Genomic DNA, 20,904 nt, shown 5'->3' on the forward strand with positions numbered 1-20,904 from the left:
GCAAAACATGCAGGATTCATATTTCAACCAACTTTTGCAACTTAACATTTACAGATACTGGTCTATATGGGGATTTGATTTGATTTATTTATGCTAACTGACAAATTCCGTGACTGTCCATATTAAAATGTAAGTTTCATTTTCATGACTGGATTTTGAGATTCCGTCCGCGTTTTCTGCTTCGCAGAAACCATAGCGATGTATGCATCAAGAAGCGGGTTTGAACGGGACCTCGGTACCACCGGTACTTAAAGAAACCTGGTACCTTGACATTTTCATTTTTTTAGTACCGATTTGGTAACGAAGTACCAGGTCTTTTGACAACACTAAGTAGTACCATGGTGTATTCCAGACATAGTCATATACACCTGAACATAGACATATTATGTCTAATAAGCACTGCGCTGAACATTCTCTCTCTTTTCTCCTGCAGGCGAACTCTCCACCAGTAGTGGTAAATACAGACACACTGGATGGCTCACCTTATGTAAGTATTATGCATGTTTTAGTCTTTAGAGCTAGAAATAATTAGTGGTTCAAACATGAATGATACCTGAAATCAAGAATACCCTGACATTGCTAATAATAATTCACTGGCAGCCACCCGCAGTGCCATTGTTGCAGCTCACAACACCCTAGCAACCACATATCAAGTTTTGGGTTTTAGGGCGGTATGATTTTGTCATGTTTTCTTGATCCCGGAACAACATTCCTAGCCAAAAAGTCATAACCCACTAAAACTCAATAAGGAATAACTAAATAAGAATGTTGTAGAAGCCCTAACTCTGGTGTTAGTAAATTAAGTAAATGTGGAAATGTGCATGTCAGTTACTGTATAATGCATGCCTTGAGCTGACATGTCTCAGAGGATTTGACATTGTGCTTGTGTTGTCTTGTAGGTCAATGGAGCAGAAGGAGAGATTGAATATGAAGAGATTACGTTGGAAAGGGTAATCTTGCAAACAATTACAGTCCTGTATTTTTTGACATTGGTCATTCTTTGTATGGGGAATGGTTTCAGTTTTACAAGGTACTTTTTATATTTTTAATATAAAGTAATATTTTGTGAGAGTGATATTTTTCATATTCTTGTGAAAAATAACTATTCTTAATTATATTGAATGGTTACTTCAAAAAGTATATTATTACAAAACTGTATTTGTAAATGATATAATATGAATTAAACAAAACCACTAACTTACTTAAAGAGAGACACTTTGATGACTGTTTCTTGACACACTTAAGTACACTTTTAAATAATATACTTTGTTATAATGTCAAATGAAAAGGTTTACTTTAAAGTACATTTTAAATCATTATCTTTTAATAATCTTTTGTTGGTTATTAAGGGAGCAAAATGTGATCTATTGAATAACATAGTGCAGTACTTGATTATAAATTTATTATAAGCTAATTTATCTTTAGTTTGCTATTCAGTATGACATTTAAATATATTTTAAATCTATTTAATTGCAACTTTATTAGAAATGTGCAATTAAATACATGGCATACAAGTATTAAAGGGGTCATATGATGCGATTTTTAAATTTTCCTTTCTCTTTGGAGTGTTACAAGCTCTTGGTGCATGAAGAAGATCTGTAAAGTTGCAAAGACTAAAGTCTCAAATCCAAAGAGATATTCTTTATCAAAGTTAAGACACTGCCACACCCCCCAACAACGGCTCGTACAAACACGCTCCCACATGTCTACTGTACATCATGTGGAACTATTTGGGTAATGCTGGCCAATTGTTCACGCAAAAAAAGAAGGTGTGGTTTCAGTAACCGTAGTTAGTGTTAAAGCAGTCATGTCAGGTAGATGCTGTATATATCTAGGTGAAAGCAAAAGCAATTTATTTGGCCTTCCAAAAGTAGATGCATTTAGGAATCTTTAAGATTACTTACAAAAGAACAGCAACACATTTTATGGACAACCGTTTCGTGAACCTAGGTGAGGAGGTAATTCTGACTTTGCTAGACAATCTGGCGTTTCTGAATCTGCTACTGTAAGTATGTTTTGTTATTATTGCAGTGTTCAGTCAATCACAAAGCACTGGGTCAGTTGGCCAATCAGAGCAGACTGCCTTTGTCAGAAGGAGGGACTTTGTAGAAAATGACGCGTTTGAGAGAGATTGGGCATAGTGTTAAAAATAATGTGTTTTTGAACATTAAAGCATGTCAGCATCATATGACCCCTTTAATAGAAATGACATTAAGGTATATTTTAGTTTACCATAAAAACATCTCAGTATGTTCAGAAGTACATTTTAACCAAAGACAATAAAATAAATATCTAATTATATATAAAGATTTTTTTTTTTGCAAAAACAGGTAACTCCATTTTTAAAAAATTGTTATCATGTTTTTGTGTTCCATTGTGTTTGTTCGCTGTATTTTTTTGTTATTTTTTTACCCAATCAAAATAACCCAACTACAGTTTGACTGAGATTAATTGGAATGCACAATGAAAAAACATGATTTTTGAAATTGTTATCTGTTTTTGCAAATTAATTCTTCATATACAGATGTACTTAAGTTGATTCAAAAGCACTCTTAAGTTAACCTGATTGCATTAAACGTAAATGTAAACTTAAATACATCTTCATTTAATTGCAATTAACATGCAGTCAAGTGTCTGAAAACATCACATTGAGTTTACACTTAACTATATCTTGGCACTGTTCTGGGCTCAAGCGCCGACATACAGTGACATTGCACAATGGACGTCCTGAGTTCGAATCCCAGCTCGAAGACCTTTCCCGATCCTGACCACACCTCTGTCTTCCACTTTGCTTCCTGTTAACTCTAAATTGTCATGTTATCATAAAGTCATAAACAAAAAATCTGTATATAATTATTAAGTATATTACTTCCATTATATTATTTTTCAAAATGAATAAATAACATGTTTCAATGTTAATAGACTGCATTTGATATCTAAAGCTAAATTCATGCATGTGAATATATATATGTTTGCACCCATAGCAGCTGTGCTGTATGTAAATGAGGGACTCTCATTCTCTAGAATGAGCCAGACATGTGCGTGTGTGTGTTGTGTAGGGGAACTCTGGGCTAGGTTTCAGTATCGCCGGAGGGACTGATAACCCTCATGTTGGAGACGACCCTAGCATCTTCATCACCAAGATCATTCCAGGAGGAGCTGCTGCACAGGACGGGAGGCTCAGGTAACATGCAGCCTGTGTGTGGCTTTTCTCGATTTATTAATTATTATCGTCTGCGATATCTGGCAACTGGTTATTTATGCTGAAAATGTGTTATTTTAATTTGACATTTGCGTTATCATGCTTTGGTAACAAGCCTCTACAAGCTTTCATGGTTGTGGTTGCCAGATGTCAAGAGCTTAAATATATATATATATATATATATATATATATATTTTTTTTTTTTTTTTTCTTTCACTTAATTTTTTGAAGACTTCCATTTTTGGTCACTGTATTGTGACATGTCGCAGTTAAATATCTTTGTGGATGTTCTACTAGTGATGCATTTATAATGGGACCAGCTGGCCTTCGTGCTAACAAATGCAATTTTAAGCCAGAGGATTCCAGCACATCCACAAATGCGCGTATGCACACAATTCACTCACATTGCTTGAAAAATTAAGCAGACAGAAATAGCGCTGAAGAGAAAAAAAAAACAGAGAAAAGAGAAAGAGAAAAGATAGACAGAAATAGCACATTGAGAGTGGAAAGTTCACCTGAAAATGAAAATGATGTCATTATTTCTTCATAGTTATGTTATTTCAAATGAATAGATTCGAATCTATTCAGTGATCCAATTAAGGCAGCAGTCTGAGTGTTTGGTGCTGGAGTGGTTCACAGCTCTCTGGAGGAGAAGACTGTCAGTGAATTATGATTTATTTCAATCTGTTCTTCAAGATCATACAGGTTTGTAGTGACATGTTGGTTAGGTAATGATGGAACTGTTCGCTTTAACCACACACCCTGAGTCAAATCTATACACGCACACACATTGTCAGCTGATGGACTGTCAGCTGTTTTATGCTGTCCTCTGCTCTTCTCTGCAGACAGTTGGGCTTCATTACTAATGGCAGTTCTGGGACCAAATGGACTGTAGTTTAGAGAGACAGAAACATTTTTCTTTCCCCCCACATTGTGATTTTACTGTAGAATGTGAATACTCACTATTTTAGAGTTAATGTAGTACTTAAAAAATATACTTTTTGTGAATGTAATACTTTAAAAAGATACTTTTTGTATCTTCATTCTTTGCACTGCAAGTATTTACACAGTACAGGCAAGTTATTAGATTATTATATAATATACATTAGGGGTGGAACGGATCGTACTTGATCTGTGATCCAAATGGACCAGAACCCATGGTTCAGCATGCATGTGATTCACATATCAACTGCAAAATTTTATAATTTATACATGTTTTGTCTTGCCAATATCACATTCAAACAATGTTAAACCATTCCAGTGAAAGAAGAGGCAAAAAAGAACTCGATTTGGTATTCCTGCAATTGTTTTCTGTGCACAGAGCGTGCAAACACCAGATTGATTCCTTTTTCACATCTCCTTGTGTTTAAACAGACACACACATACATTTTTTTTACAGAAAAATTAAAATGCTACAGTAAAAAGCCTGTTAACTGGTTAACTTTAAGTTACCTTATCTTATACGACGAAAAACTTTAAATGGCTACCACTGTAAAATTTTACTTTAAAACAATGTAAAAATAAAGGATTTTGCAGGTAAAATGAAAAACAATAAAATGACATCCCTAGAAGTCCCTGCATGGCACATCATATATGAATATATTTTTTTAAATAGTTTTGTTTCTTTTTTTTCTTTTTTTTCTTCTAACAGTAAGGTATGTCAGGGTGTTTTGTTTATTATTGTTGCATTTTTTGTGAATTTTTGAAAACCACAGCTGCCATTTATACAGATGTAGCAATAATGTTGGGTGACAAGATAAGATATATTTTTATAGTTTTTTATACACTTATTCACTGTAAATAACAGAAAAATAACATAATAATTGAGAAAAACTTCAAGTATGAGACCAATTCAATAGCTTATTGTTATACAATTGTTAATAATTTATAATATGTGGAGGCTGTGCCAAGTAGCTGTCACGTGGTCACTAGTATCTTGTGTAGTTTCACTCATTCTTTCAAGGATGTGGGCATGCAACCGGTTTGTGTTGAAATTTGTTTAATTGGACTAGATTCTACAAAGTGAAAGATACATTTGGGTTAAAATACTGCATTTGATTTAACACAGAGATTTTGTCCATGTGCATATAGGAATTGCAAGTTGTATTTGCATTCACCACGTTTTTCCCAGCTGCTTGCCCTGATGATATTTAAATGCTTAGATTTATGATCAAGGATCTTTTTTAAAACATTAAATGCAATGCTATTTATTGATGGTTGAGAGATGAACAAATAAATCTTCCTCAAAAGCCTGATGGATGATCGATACTCACATTTTAACACAATTTTTCTAAAAAAAAAAAAAAAAAAGTCTAATAACCAAGTAAACCTGCTTCAGTTCAGTCTTGAAATATAACAAACAATATAAAAGTTATTCTTACATTTACTTTATAAAAGTCATTGAAGATTTCACAGCATAGACACATGAATGACCTGAAGTGGGAGTTCTTACAATTATACTAAAAGGCCTTCACATGTTTTCCAGCTTAGTTCTGGGTAATATGTTTCATAGTGTGTGGAGAAGTTGTCATAGTCCATGTAGATTAAGGAAAAGGATAGATCTGAAAAAAAAAAAAATAAAAAATAAAAAAAACACCTTAATTCTGTTTTTCTACTTTCTTGGTGGTCACTGGTCAGTGATAATTAGAGGGCTTTATGATGAATATTTATCAGCAGTTATTTCCAGAAAACTGTATTGACAGTCATTCATGGCATGATGGCACTTATACTCCCACTCTCTGTAATCTGTGCTTTATGTTTCAGGATGACAGCATAGCTAGTGCTGTATTTGCACTTCTGAAAGCTAAGGAATATTTATGGTGTTTTGTCGAGTTGTCAGTTTCAGTGAAATGTCTTTTTCGGATGGTGTTGTGCTCTGTGAGAAAATGCTAATTTCATGCAAGAACTACTATTAATTCATCATTAATTCAACAAGTTGTTGTTTTTAACTTGTATAATTTTTCTTCTTCTGTGTAATACAAAAGAAGACATTTAGTAGAATGTCCGGGCTGCTTTTTGTTTTTGTTTTTATTTTTTTTACATAAAATGAAAGTAAATGGGGCCTGGTGGTGCTCGAACTCTACTAAGGACAAAATGTACTGTAAAATGACCCATGTACTATAATACAAGTCTTTTAAAGTCATACAATAGCTTAGTGTAAAGAACAAGCCAAACTTTAATCTCCTTCTCCCCCATAGCTTTCAAATCTCAAAGCGTGATGTAACAAGAATTACCCAGATAACAAACAAAAACAAAAAAAGAAAACAGAAACAAATGTCAGAAACAAATGTCACGGGTGAACACAAAGCACTTGGTGCTTCACAAAAGAGTTTCAAACAGGCGTATCAAACTGAATCACATATTTTAGCGCATTTTACAGTATGTCATACTGTTTCTATTTTACTGTTTTATAAATATTTATATATGTTCTTGGTGGTTTTATTTCGTACTGATCAAACATACTCACAACAAACATTTCAATATTGCATTGATTCATCACAAGGATTCACCACTGGTCTGGTCATCCAATGAAACTCATCTCTGGTCAGTTTTGTAATGTAGGTTCAGTTTTAAATGTACGGAGCCTTGGACATGACATGCAAGAAAAAATAAATAAATTGTGCAAACAATTTATAAACCGAGGGAACGAAATATAAATTGTGCACACGATTTAGCCTATTAAATATTTTCTTGCATGCCATGTGCGGGGCTCCATATAATTGCAAGTGTTATATATATTTGTTTCCAATTGGCCTAGTTAGCCAAACTACATTAAAATAGTCACTAAAAATAAATAAAACACAAATTCTATTTATTTTATATTAAACATATTATACAGATAATTAATATTTAACCCAGATCTGAAATAATAGAAAAGTCTGGAAAAAGATTAGTTTATTGAAAGTTTTGACAAAACAGAAGATTTAGACAAAATGTTTATCATAAATGTTATATATTTTTTTATCATGTAGTATGATATGGAGCTTAAAAACACTTCAGTTTCAATGCAATCTTTAGAATATCAGGTAGTATTATACTACTTACATAAAATGCATATAAATATCAGTTGTCACTTTTCATGTCTTAGTAAGATGATGTTTAAAGGCTTAGTTTTATTGATCAAAGCCCCGGTTTTTTTTTTTTTTTTTTTTTTTTTTTTTTTTGTGGAGGACAAAACGATGATGGAGCCAATTCAATACTGATTGAGAGATGAACAAATAAATGTTCCTCAAAAAAAGTATCTATCAAATATGACACAGCAGGCTTTATAAGGTGTAGTGGGTTCCTGAAGAAAAAAGGATTCATGTGTAAATTCTGCCTTTATGGGCTGCAGAATGTAAAAAACACTATATTAGCTGTGGTTGTTTATTCTGTGAAAAATAAAATCTCTCTAGACAGTCAAATTTAACTTAATATAATCTAAACATAACATCATTTGTGTCTTGTATGCCAGTGTTACCAGAAACTCAAATTCAAAAACTCAAATTTTGAGGCAGCTGTCAGATCAAAGGTTCATATATGGCTGTGCACTGCCAGCTTCTCACAGATGTTGCATTATTAATTCCTTATTTCCATTTCTCCCTCTTTGTCTCAGAGTAAATGACAGTATTCTCTTTGTAAATGACGTCGATGTTCGGGAGGTGACCCACAGTCAGGCGGTGGAGGCCCTCAAGGAGGCAGGCGCTATCGTCAGACTCTATGTATTACGCAGGAAACCCCTGGCTGAGAAAGTCACCGAAATCAAGCTCATCAAAGGGCCAAAAGGTATGGACTTTATACTTCTAGTAATAAAGCATATGTGATTATCAGAGATGCACTAAATGATCATTGGTTTGGCAATACAACATTAATATTGGATGTTGTAATGGGGCAGATACAGCGGCATACAAAAGCAAAAGTTTTGTTTACAAGATGACTTAGGCTGCATTTATCACTTACCGGTATATTTACTAATTTACCAGATGCTATTACCTTAGTGACTTACAAATGCAGAATGCAAAAAAAGTGATTGATCACAATAATTTAGGGACCTGTTGTGAGCTACAAGGTTGTTAATTCATCTTATATGTTTTGGTCGAAGCTATTCGTTTGCATTATTTCAAAAGCAGTGAAATTTGGGGTACTACATTGTAATGTAGAAACTACATTACCCAAGGTGCTGTGCAGAAAACTCCACCAATCAGAGTCACAGCGAGTAAATCCTGCTAAAAGAGCTTTAAAGGGAAAGTCCCATTCATGCAAGGGATCTGCAACAAAATAATAGCTTTTAATCTTTTACATCCAAATATGTATGCTCACATCAGATAGTGGGATGAACTATTAAAGTGCTGTCCTTTTTATTTGGTAAAACGTGTGTTGAAACAGCTAATAAGAAAATGTGATATTCTGTAGTTTTGTCTCATATTTATTTTTAATCGTATTTGCAAATGTCTTGACTCCAAAGCAAACAAAGCCATTTTGTTTGTTAATGTTCCAATACTTATGGAGGGCACTGTGGTTATATATATATACACACACACACACACTTACACACACACACACACACACACAAATCGGTAGCCACTATTGCCCTCTTGTTAAGGAACAGTTCACCCAAAAATTCATTATTCATCATTATATATTCACCTTCAAGTTGTTCCAAACCTATATGAATTTTTTCCTTCTGTTGAATAATAAAAGAAGATATTTTGAAGAATGTTGGTAACCAAACAGTTAACGTTAGCCTCTGACTTCCGTATAATTTTTTTCCCCCATACTATGGAACTCAATGGCTGCTATAAACTATTTGGTTACCAACATTCTTCAAGATATGTTATAGGAATAAGAAACTCACACAGGTTCAGAACAACTTGAGGATGAGTAAATGACAGAACTTTCATTTTTGGGTGAACTATCTGTCCCTTTAAGTGATTTTGCAACTGTCAGAAAACATCCAAATGGTTACTTAATCCATCTTTTATTCAATTAACGGAGATTTGAAAGTTCTGTTTATAAAGAGAAATGTGCTTTTACTGTCCCAGGGCTAGGCTTTAGTATAGCGGGTGGTGTGGGGAACCAGCACATCCCTGGAGACAACAGCATTTATGTCACAAAGATCATCGAGGGAGGAGCGGCTCATAAGGACGGGCGACTACAGATCGGTGATAAGATACTGATGGTAAGAAGACAGATATACATCACTAATGAGGACTGACAGGTGGAAAGATAGTGTGTATTAGACTGAAGCAACATCATAGCTGTAGCTGTGCTGTTGTGTGGTACTGGCTCTTCAATGCTGCCACCTCTTGCTCACAGGAAGAACTACATGCAGGTTGTGCATGCGACAATGCAGTAGAAAACGCAATCAGTTATCTTTATGTAGTGTTTACTTTGATGTACATAAATCCCAAATGTTCTTCTATTTAGTTTGGTGCCACTAGTAATGCAGAAATTGAAACAACTTTAATTTCCACAGTTCCTACATTTCTGCTTTTAACTTAGCATGCCTTTTGAAAAAGAACCACTTAACTAAAAATAGTAATATTACTAAAAATACTAATAAAAAAAATAATACATTTACATTACATGCTTTTATCCAAAGCGACTTACAAATGAGGACATTGGAAGCAATCGAAATCAACCAAAGAGCAATGATATACAACTGCTATATCAAGTGTCAGTTAGCTTAACGTAGTACATGTTTTTATACATATAACATTATGCAATAAATAAAAATAAAACAGATAGAATAGAAAAAAAATAGAGCAAGCTAGTGTTATAGGCCTTTTTTTGCTTTTGTTAATTATATAATAAATAAAAATAAAAGAAATAGAATAGAATAGAATACAAAAAGAATAGAGAAGCTAGTGTTAGTTTTTTTTCTTTTAAAAACACAAGTAGTTAGTAAATATAGAGTACAATAGAGTTATAGAGTACAAGTCTAAAAGGGTCAAATGCTTTTTAACGAATAGAATTAGAATAGAGAGTTAGAGGGTCAAATAAAGATGGAAGAGATGGTTTTTTAGCTGATTCTTGAAGATGGCTGAGGACTCAGATGCTCGGATTGAGTTGGGGAGGTCATTCCACCAGGAATGAGAACATTTAATGTAAAAGTATAATAATAATAATAATAAGTATAATAGAGATAATAATATACTTCAAAATAAAATAATTAAGTTTGAACTGCATATTAAAGGTAAATAAATGCAAATGTATTAGTTAAAATTGATCATAAATGCAATTAGCTGAACTTGTTTTTTGAATTAGGACTTAAGTACATCTTTATGTGTCATTTCTAAATGACTTCTATTGTCTTTGCTGCCAAATGTAATGACAAGCATTTATTGCAAATTAAAATACACTTTAGTGTAATTTCTGCTTTAAACTTGTACGCCATGTATTTAAATATATTTGTGATAAAGAATCTGAAATTTAGCAGTGTTTTTTTAGTATCACTGGAATGTTGTAGTTTTTAATTAATATTTTTGAAAGTTTTATTTTTGTGTTTGAATTTTGTATTTTGTAGGTTTTTTTCATTTTGAGTTTTAGTTATTTTACTAGATCAAGTTACATTTTTATTTTATTTCAGTCATTTCATTTGAATTAAAATGTATTTTTATTTTATTTGAAGTGACAAAAATTTATTTTAATTGTTTTAGTTACAGTTTTAGTTAACTAAAATAACCCTGCAACATCTATTACAACTCAAATGTAATGTCAAATAATACACTACAGTTAAAATTATAATCATGTACTGTAGTTAGTCAACATCAAAATCATCAAAAATATATATATGTCTTTGAAACTCAATAGTTAATGATTTCAAAAGTACTTTAAAGTAAACTTGACATTATTACAAATTGCCGTTATAAAAATTTAATTAAGTGTGTTAAGAAACATATTCATGGAAGTTTACTGTAAGTATTTTATTAATATTATATTATCCAAAAGTAAAGTTTTTTTTAATTATTATTTTAAGATTTGGAGTATACTACAAGTGCACATCCAAAACAATGAAGTGTATTTCTGCATCTCCAGGTGAATAATGTGTGTTTGGAGGACGTGATGCACGAGGATGCGGTGGGCACACTGAAGAACACAGCAGAGGTGGTCTACCTCAGAGTGGCTAAGCCAAACAACCTGTTCCTTACCAGCTACAACCCACCAGACCTCACAAGCAGTGAGTATACAGCACACAGAAGCGCTGTTTCACAGAAAGAGCACTGCAAAGTATGTTTCAAGGAAAACTCTTTAAAGAATCAGTGGTAAATCCAGCTTTCACTCACTCATTTGTGTGTGCTCACCCTTCAGCGTACTCTCCGCATCTGGACACAGACCTTGGACATCAAAACTTCCTGGCTTCAGATTACCCACAAGCCCTCACTCCCACCTCACCAAGCCGCTTTTCTCCTGTGCTGCACGGCTTGATGGGAGATGATGACTTACCCAGGTAACACGCTCATGAAGCTCATGATTTCCAATAAATTTGCAACAAAGCTCTCATCATCTTACATCTGTGTTGGTAGTAGTATTATAATAAATTATTATTACAGTTTTTATTAACATTTTGAAGTAGCTTTTATTTTTATATTTTCGGTTTCATTTTAATTTTAAATTTAGTTACAATTGTATTAATTCTGTGTTAATTTTTAGTATTTGTTTTTAAATATCTCTATATATTATATTGATTTTTCATACAGTTTTAGTTTTCATTTTAGTACATCAACTTAAACTAAATTAAAGTGGAAAATGTTATTATTTTATTTTATATCAGTTCATGTTTTTAATATATATAATATATAGTAAGTAATATATATTTGTAATGGTTATAGTTTTAACTATAATAACCTTGCCTTTGATAAATTTAATTCATATTAATCATCAGCAGCAGAAGTCAAAAATGGAATTTTAGATTCAGGTCACACCTATGATGCAAACAGCAGCAGAAATTGTACTGCCAGATTGTTTTGAGGGCTTATTTAAAATCTTATGGATTTGATATGTGACATTTATTCACTGAATTGACGTCAGTGACACTTCTCCAGTTCTCCAGTTACATACAACCACAAAGACCTAGCGCTAACATTTTTTATAATATTTTTTAAGCACATGGTTACAGAGTCCATTTTAGAGCAAATAACATACCTAAAAGCTGTTATGTTAAATAATAATTATTATCTTTTATTTTTTATTAGCTATTCAAATAAGCATAGTTAGTGCTACAACAGTAGGTGGTGACCAGTTAATTATATTACTCAGTTAAAATATGAATTCAGAGTCATATGGCAAATTCACCAAAAGTAAGTCGGTAAGTAAATCCTTCAAGATGAGATCAAGTTCTGCCTGAATATATCTAGAGTCTAAAGTTTAACGCGGCATGTCACAGAATTGAACAATTTTGAATGAATTAATTAAAAGTAGGTCTTTGCACTTACATCAAATCATGATATGGACTAGTACCTGTAAATATTAAGCCGGAAAAGTCTATTTAAATATGAATCCTGCATGTTATGCGTGTCTGTGTTAATGAATGCCGCAGAATCGCGACTTCTTTTATTACACACACGGAAGCGCGCGTGACGCTCGCGGTGATTTCAGCGTCTGCTGTCTCACTAAATAAGGACGTGAACACATGAAAAGCATCTCCAGAACTGCACTGAGAGTCACTTCATGAGCATTTGACCGTTTGGTTTGAGTAAAACTTGCGTCATCAAATACACAGAACTGTAAAGGTATTCACGGTAACCCATCAAAATAAAAATCCAGTTTAATTCAAAGACAAGTATTTGCCAGAAATGTATTACTATTGTTCAGCAGAATGTACATAGCCTAGCCTGCTACTACTAGGCCTACTACTAAAATGAAACAAACATAATTTTTTAAAGGAATAATCACACAACATGTCTTCCAGGTTTTATTTTTAATAGTAAATCCCCTTTGTTTACCAAAAATTTAAGTTTGCTTAATTTTCAATAATTAAAAGAAAAATGTAATGAATGTTTTATGTCTTCATGTGATAACCAGAAAAATTTAAATACACAAAAGAATTTCTGAGGGGAAAAACAAAAACATTTCATAAGGCTATTTTACAAAAAATATGAATAAATTAAGTTGTTTATGCATTTAAATAACTAGACACGCTAAAACACAGAATTAGGTAACAATAAAACATATGGTGAAGAAAAAAAAACATTTCATAGGGCCCTAAACATGTCATTTTTGTTAAACTTTTAATAAATTGATGTGAAAATGTGTAAGTGTTATGATTTTAATTAATTAGACATGCTTTTTGATTAATACAATTAAATTTAACCATTAAAAGGAGTTGAGAAAAATTAAACCAGAAAAAAATGTAATCCAGAAAAATTAAAACGGAAAAAAACAGAATTTGGAAAAAAATAAAATGGAATTTGGGAAAAAATTAAACGGATTTCATAGGGCCCTATGATCGACACGTTCAATGATTGGTGATTTTCTTGTGACGTGAGATGTTAGCATAACATTAGTGCAGAGGCAGCAGGACTGAGGTCAGGATGTCTCATGTACTTAACACATTAACTTTTTAAAACGTCTGTTACATCATCTATTATTCAGTTTGCATATAAGAGCCACAAAGTGTTTGTGTGCAGTAAGACCCTAAAAAAGAGACATTCTGTGATATGTGGCCTTTATACCCTTAACTGATAATACTTTCTAAACCTATATCACGTAAATAAAATACAGTGTACATGCCATGTTATATTTTATATACTGTTTGAGTATGGTATCAATTGTATTGTTTCCACCAAACATTTTACATACGCTTGAAGATTTCTTTAGGTCTTGTCTCAAACCCAATCTCTCTGGTCTCGGTCTTTACTTGGACTCAACCCTTTCTGAACTCCATCTTGATTATGTTTTATTTTATTTTCATGTCTTCGAGCCATAAACCTGCTAATTGGAAATTATAAGGCATTATAGTAATAACAATCCGATTTTCAGTAAAGCTGTTTTGAAACAGTGTGAAAATCTCTATACTTGATTTAACAAAAGAGCATGTTTTAGCTAAAACAGCTACCTAAATAAAAAATAGTTTACATTTTTATAAATGTTAGCTTACAAGCATAAATGTGCATCTAATCACTCACCACATCTGACTGACAGCACTGTGCTGCTGTTTCAGGTTCCGTGAAACCATCATCCTGGAATCCTTTTGTAATTTATCTTCACATTCTGTTATTTCTTCACTCTATCTTGTGTCACAGGGACCCGAGGCGTGTTGTGATCCACAGAGGATCGACAGGTTTGGGGTTTAATATAGTTGGAGGGGAGGATGGTGAGGGAATATTCATCTCTTTCATCCTGGCAGGAGGCCCTGCGGACCTGAGTGGAGAACTGCGCAAAGGAGATCAGATCTTAAGTGTGAGAACATGCAAACACATACACATTTACTCATGTATGAAAAGCATAATTTCCGTTTGAAATGAAAGGCTCTGTTTTCACATATGCTTTTGCATTGTGGGGATTTAACTAGCAGGCGCAATCAGTACAGAATTTAAAATGATGTCCCTGACTACTACGTTTAGTAATAGCCATGATGTTGGTCAGTAGATCAATATGTTTAATGATTAGTTATACATACTGTATCTTTTAATGGAGACTTCATCCCATTAATCCTGACATGCATCTTTGTCCATGTATCAAAGATATATATACCTGACAATCAAAGACAATTGTTCAAAAAAGTTCACAATTGCTATTGACTTCCATAGTTTCAAAAAACTCATGGAACTCAACCATTACTGCCAACTGTTCAGTTACCAACATTCTCCGAAATATCTTCTATTGTGTTCAAGTTCAAGTTTGGAACAACTTCATTTTGAAAAAGTGACAGAATCTTCATTTTTGGGTAAACTGTCCCATTTTAAGTGCTGTTTGGATTAGTTCATGCCAGCATATGTTGTTGTTGTTGTTGCTTCTTGTTGATATATAGTTGGGCAGTAATGTTACAGTAATATGTTAAGGCTGTAGTGATGTGTGAGATATGTGATTGTAATGGTATGCATGTGTTTCTCAGGTGAATGGCGTGGATCTCCGGGCAGCTACACATGAACAAGCAGCAGCTGCCTTGAAGAATGCAGGACAGACTGTAACCATCATCGCTCAGTACAGACCAGAAGGTCAGAACACACACTCACACACACACACACACACCTGACTGAATTGTCTTGCACACTGGGTTCAAGGCTGACACTTGTCAAATGAAGGTAAAATGGACAGTGCAAAATGAATCTTTTAGAAACTTCAAAATAATGTACTACTGCTACATTTCTTTAAAAATATCACTTTTTTATATAGTGTAAATTAGGGGTGTAACGATACACAAACATGATAGCTGGTGTGATCCCTAGTGCAAATACATTTTATACTTTTTTAATTCTGGCCTCTACTAATGATGTATTAATGATATATTAATGATAAATGTTTCTTGAGCTGTAAATGAGCATGTCAGAATGATTTCTGAAGGATCATGTGACACTTAAGACTGGAGTAATGATGCTGAAAATTCAGCTTTGATCACAGGAATAAATCACATTTTAAAATATATTCAGATAGAAAACTGTTATTTTAAATGGTAAGAATATTTCATCATATTACTGTTTTATTTTATTTTATTTGAGATCAAATAAATGCAGCTTTGGGAAGCAGAAGAAAATATTTGAAAATCTTACCAACCTCGAACCTTTGAATTCTGATGAACATTAGACTCTCACACACATCAATCACATCAGTGTCCAAACTGACACAAATGGTTGATTTCTCATGAATGTAGCTCTAACGTGCTGTGCAGTGTTTGATAACAGCTGTGCTTGTTTGTTCAGAGTACAGTCGGTTTGAAGCTAAAATTCATGACCTCAGAGAGCAGCTGATGAACAGCAGTATGGGTTCTGGAACAACTACATTACGAAGTAACCCTAAACGAGGATTTTATATCAGGTAAACATACGACATACACTACAACTACAAAAAAGACAATAATTCGACATTTCAAAGTACACTTTTTAAAGTGCACATAAGTGTGTTAAAGGGACAATAAGTAACTTTTTAGGTATTGTATTATCTAAAATCAATATTTTTGTTCATAAATATGCCCTCAATGGTGTACAAATACCTATGCCAATGTTTAAACTAATCCTCGTAAATGAAGAATTTATTATCTTTATATACATGGGACGGGTAGGTCGACGGAGGCTTCCATGTAGTTCCGCCATCTTGCAAAACTATAATAGCAGAGAGGGACAAAAAGTACTAAGCCAACGCGTTTCCACAACGCGTTTTCGGTCAGAGCCAGAAACGCAGGTGCAGAGCAGTGAGAGGCGCTTGAAACTGCACCGGCAGGTTTAAAAGTCTGGATTGCATTCTTATCATGGACCATACATATGCCGCGCCACAGGAGAAGAAAACATCATCGCCAAAACGAAGTGCTATTAGAAGACATCCTGTCAAAGCTTTTTGGTACATATCGCCTACCGTAGATGCAACGCGCATTTGAAAAAGCGAGGCGCTGGAGAGCAAAATTAGTTTGAATGCAAAATACAATTTCACCACTAGATGGGAGTAATTCCTACTTACAGCCCCTTTAAGAAACAGTCATGAACATGAACATGAACTCTCACTTAAGTGGTCTTTTATTTCATTAATATTATTTGCAGTTTCAGTTTCTACAGTCTTTAAATATACTTACAAGATTTTAAATACACTGCAAGTGCACATTCATTACAGTTAAACACACTTCTTTTTCGCAAGGGTGGATATCCTAGAAAACCCACTACATTTGTCAAAATGGTCATAAGCAGAGCACACTGCATATACTGCATCCCATAATCCACTGCACTCAACTTGACCTTCCATCTCCAGTGTGACGAATGAACTGGATGCTGTATATACCATGATTTTTGCATTTCTTGAGTTACAACATAAAGGGATCATGCTGCAGAAAGCAGAAGGCTAGTATTCCATTCTGAACAGAGCTAATGATAAAAAAAAAAGAAATAAAAAAAACCTGCCAAAAATAAAGAAAGGGTCTGTGTTGCTCAATTTCAACCCAAATGCCATGCTTTTCCTTTGATGTTTTTCCTTTTGAACCCCCATCCCCCTCTCTCTGTCCTCCTTTATCCTCTCTTTTCCCCATATGTTCTCTCTCTCTGTCGTTTTTGCAGGGCTCTGTTTGACTATGATAAGACAGCAGACTGTGGTTTCCTGAGTCAGGCCGTGGGCTTTAAGTTTGGAGATGTGCTGCGTGTTTTGGACTGTGGAGATGAGGAGTGGTGGCAGGCCTGCAGAGTCAGCCCACAGGGGGATGAGGAGGAGGTCGGCTTCATCCCCAGCAAGAGGAGGTGTGTGTGTGTGTCGCTGCTTTCTCTTGTGTTATCTGCTCTGTTGTCCTTGAACAAAATAATATTCAAGCAGCTTAAAGAGGCTTTTTAGCTTTTAACTCTCTCTCTCATTCTAACCCACTGTTACAAGGACGTGCTCTATAGACGTTTATCCACACAAACATTTCTCAACAAATGTTGAAAACATTCAAATATATATATATATATATATATATATATATATATATATATATATATATATATATATATATATATATATATATATCTCAATAAAACAACTATTGTTTTTTTCATTTCTATATTGTATCATTGTATCTTATCTATTATTTGCCAAGCTTAATCATTGAACATCATTTTGATATTACAAAGAAAATCGTGTTCTCTCCTAATGGATACAATTTATTTCTGGATAAAATAAAATTAAAATTGGTTAGAAAACATTAAATGTAACTTAAATTATAGAATGAACCTCCTGTGATACAAAGCTAAATTTTCATCATCATTACTCCAGTCTTCAGTGTCACATGATCCCTCCAGAAGGGAGCTTTTCTGATTATGTGATCTGAGTATTAATGTTAAAAATAGTTGTGCTTATTATTTTTGTGGAAACCGTGATACAATTAGCTTTTCAGGATTCTTTTCCGCATTTCAACAGAATTTACTTGAAATACATATATTTGTAACATTATAAAAGTTAATGAAAAGGAAAAAGTTACATCGCATAAATTCTGGTATGTACATACTTAGTATTATACCAGTCTCATGTTAACATATATGTTATATGCAGGGCCTAATTTGTGCCTCCGAATTCGGATCCGGCACCTCATTTTGGCGGATCCCCCTCCTCCAGGGGTGGCGTTTCAGTATGGCAGACAAATATGTGCCGTGATAAATTAACCAAAATTCATATCTCTATTATAATTCGTTATTATTATTTTAAATCAGAGGGTTTTTACAAATATTTAACCAATGATAAGTATTTAAAAGAGCTTGTCAGTAAAACTTCATTATGCCATTGGATCCTCAAGCTCTAAGCGAAACCTCGTCACTTCCCCCGCCTCCACTCAGATTGACGTGCGCACAGCCTGCATCAGAAATCAGAGACAGATCGCCGCTTATTCGCAAAGCAAGGGTAAACACATAACTGTTTGAATAGTACAGCATTTTCTTTACTCAAACACTATGTCTGTAAAGGCTAATGTCTTTGTGTTTTTTTGCCACATCTAGCCAATATACTTTTGTACGTTTTGAATATTCTGTGCATAAGCGCTTTATCGTTTATATCATGAGACATTGGCCAAGTTTACTAAACAACAAGAAAAACTAAGCACCCATATAGCAACAATAAACGTTATATAGCCTGTAATAGGTGATGATAGCATATAATGCGCTGCACTTTCCTCAGATGCGGACAAAACACAGATCTCCTCATTCGCCGGCCAAAGACCTTGTTAACTCCATTTGAGCTTGTTTTTCATATAGCCTAATGTTAATTGCACGTGTCTGATACAAAAGACACTGACGACGCAGTGTTGTTTAATATATTTGATCCCCCCCTTTTCTTTTCTTTCCCCCCTGTATTTTAGTATTAAACTGTTTTATTTGTCAACAACCATCAGACATCATATTGTGTGTATTTGGTTGCTTAAACTCAACAAACTACGAAAAATAACTCTTATATAGGCTAATACTCGCGAGGCGGCTTGATACGCGCTAGCTTTGGATGTGACTGCAAGGGCACATAGCCTAATACAGCATGTGGAGCACGCAAGTACCAAATGGCTTAAAATACTTAAACGGTGTGCAAATTATACATTTTTGTGACAATGCAACAATTACCCGATTAGTCAAGTCAAGTGACAGTTCTGTCAGCTGTCCCGATCGAAATGCGAGTGGTTTGTATTGCAGCTTGCAGCAGGTCTCTGAAGTGCAGACAAGATGCGCTGAAGAGAAGCGCTCCAAGAGAGTTTATGGTTTCGAATGACTGATTGAATCTTGTTCGTGTGGATTTATTTTATTATTCAAACCTACAAGCTATGTTGAATAAATGCAGGGATTTACCTCATTATAAACTTAAACTTAACATAAACTTATAAACTTAAACTTAACATAAACTTATAAAGCTGCGAGAATGATTAAAACCACAGAAATGTAGGACCTGATTATAACTATTACACAGAGATTTGAAAAATAAAATTCCACAACTTTTTCAAAACGTTTTTAGGCCTGGAAATTTTTGTTTTAAAATTGCATGGCATTTTCATGACCTTACAGACCCTAAATGCAACTGATGCACGCTCTTAAAATCACTTAAACTGGTCCAGCAATGTGATTGCGCGAATGTTCCGTTACCTCTCCCTCCTGTAATCACATGCCGGATCCGTTACCCCGCTTTGTCCCAGGACCTCGCAATTTACAAATTAAGCACTGGTTATATGGCTATAATCTCAAAAGAATATGGGATGAATTCACTAAACATGACATGTTTGCATGTGCTATATCAGCTCAAATGTACTATTTCATATACCACCTTTCAGCACCAGGGGTGTCAGATGATAATATCTTAATTTCTGTTTTAAAAATGTGTAAGATGTCATTATCCAGTATGTCACTCACTTCACAAAAACACACCACTAGAGTCCATGCATTCACGGCATGATGTAGCCTGTTATAACGTTTTTTCAGGGGGAAAATTCATTTTATTTTATAAGATGTGGTAAAGTTAAGCAATATTAGCTGTCTTGGTAAAGTCTAAGAATCACTTACACAAGATGGTGAACTGCATTTTTTAATTTTTGTGGAATTTCCCCCTTGGTGTTCATTTTCCTATTATATATACCTTCTGTCATTCATTCAAATCAATCTCTATTCCAGGGTTGAGAGAAAGGACTGGTCGCGGTTGAAGTCAAATGAAAGGGTAAGATCCTTGCTAAAACACAAACAGCTGCTTACAATTCATCGCATTCAAATATTTTCCTTTAAATTACTCCAAAAACATTTGGCTCTCCTATGAGATTTGTTTTTCTTCTCTATAATCAATTGTGATGTGTTTAGAGAAGCAGTGGTGTGTGTTTGCAGCCCATGGGAGTCTATCAAGCAGTTGTTTCATGAAAGCACTGAAACTCCTGGGCATTGTGAGCTTGATCTGCCTGTAGGGCGCATGCTGGTGATACAGATTACTGCGCTCACAAACACACACATGCATGCAACACATGTGCTCAGTGCTCTCTGTAGGTTTTCCTGGGAAATGTATGTTTTAAGCTTCAAATCTTTTACCTGGACATTTCAGTAATGTGGTGGTATTCATATATAAAATCCATTAATTTACATTTGCAGGGAAAAGTACTC

The 20,904-nt window shown here is 34.1% G+C and overlaps 1 protein-coding gene across 4 annotated transcripts in view; it reads left to right on the forward strand.

Annotated features, from left to right (window-relative positions):
- The window catches only part of LOC132140758 (disks large homolog 4), a 188,556-nt gene that overhangs the window by 159,911 nt on the left and 7,741 nt on the right, over positions 1 to 20,904 (forward strand). For all 4 annotated transcript variants that reach the window (XM_059549714.1, XM_059549712.1, XM_059549711.1 and 1 more), the window contains 12 exons: positions 434 to 487; positions 900 to 950; positions 3,060 to 3,184; positions 7,797 to 7,966; positions 9,223 to 9,359; positions 11,219 to 11,360; positions 11,492 to 11,630; positions 14,425 to 14,581; positions 15,237 to 15,339; positions 16,042 to 16,156; positions 17,380 to 17,556; positions 20,431 to 20,473. In XM_059549714.1, coding sequence (XP_059405697.1) covers positions 434 to 487; positions 900 to 950; positions 3,060 to 3,184; positions 7,797 to 7,966; positions 9,223 to 9,359; positions 11,219 to 11,360; positions 11,492 to 11,630; positions 14,425 to 14,581; positions 15,237 to 15,339; positions 16,042 to 16,156; positions 17,380 to 17,556; positions 20,431 to 20,473 — 1,413 coding nt within the window. The remainder of the gene's footprint in view (positions 1 to 433; positions 488 to 899; positions 951 to 3,059; positions 3,185 to 7,796; positions 7,967 to 9,222; positions 9,360 to 11,218; positions 11,361 to 11,491; positions 11,631 to 14,424; positions 14,582 to 15,236; positions 15,340 to 16,041; positions 16,157 to 17,379; positions 17,557 to 20,430; positions 20,474 to 20,904) is intronic.

This window comes from Carassius carassius, chromosome 5 (genome assembly GCF_963082965.1).
Source record: "Carassius carassius chromosome 5, fCarCar2.1, whole genome shotgun sequence".
Classification (NCBI taxonomy): Eukaryota; Metazoa; Chordata; class Actinopteri; order Cypriniformes; family Cyprinidae; genus Carassius; species Carassius carassius.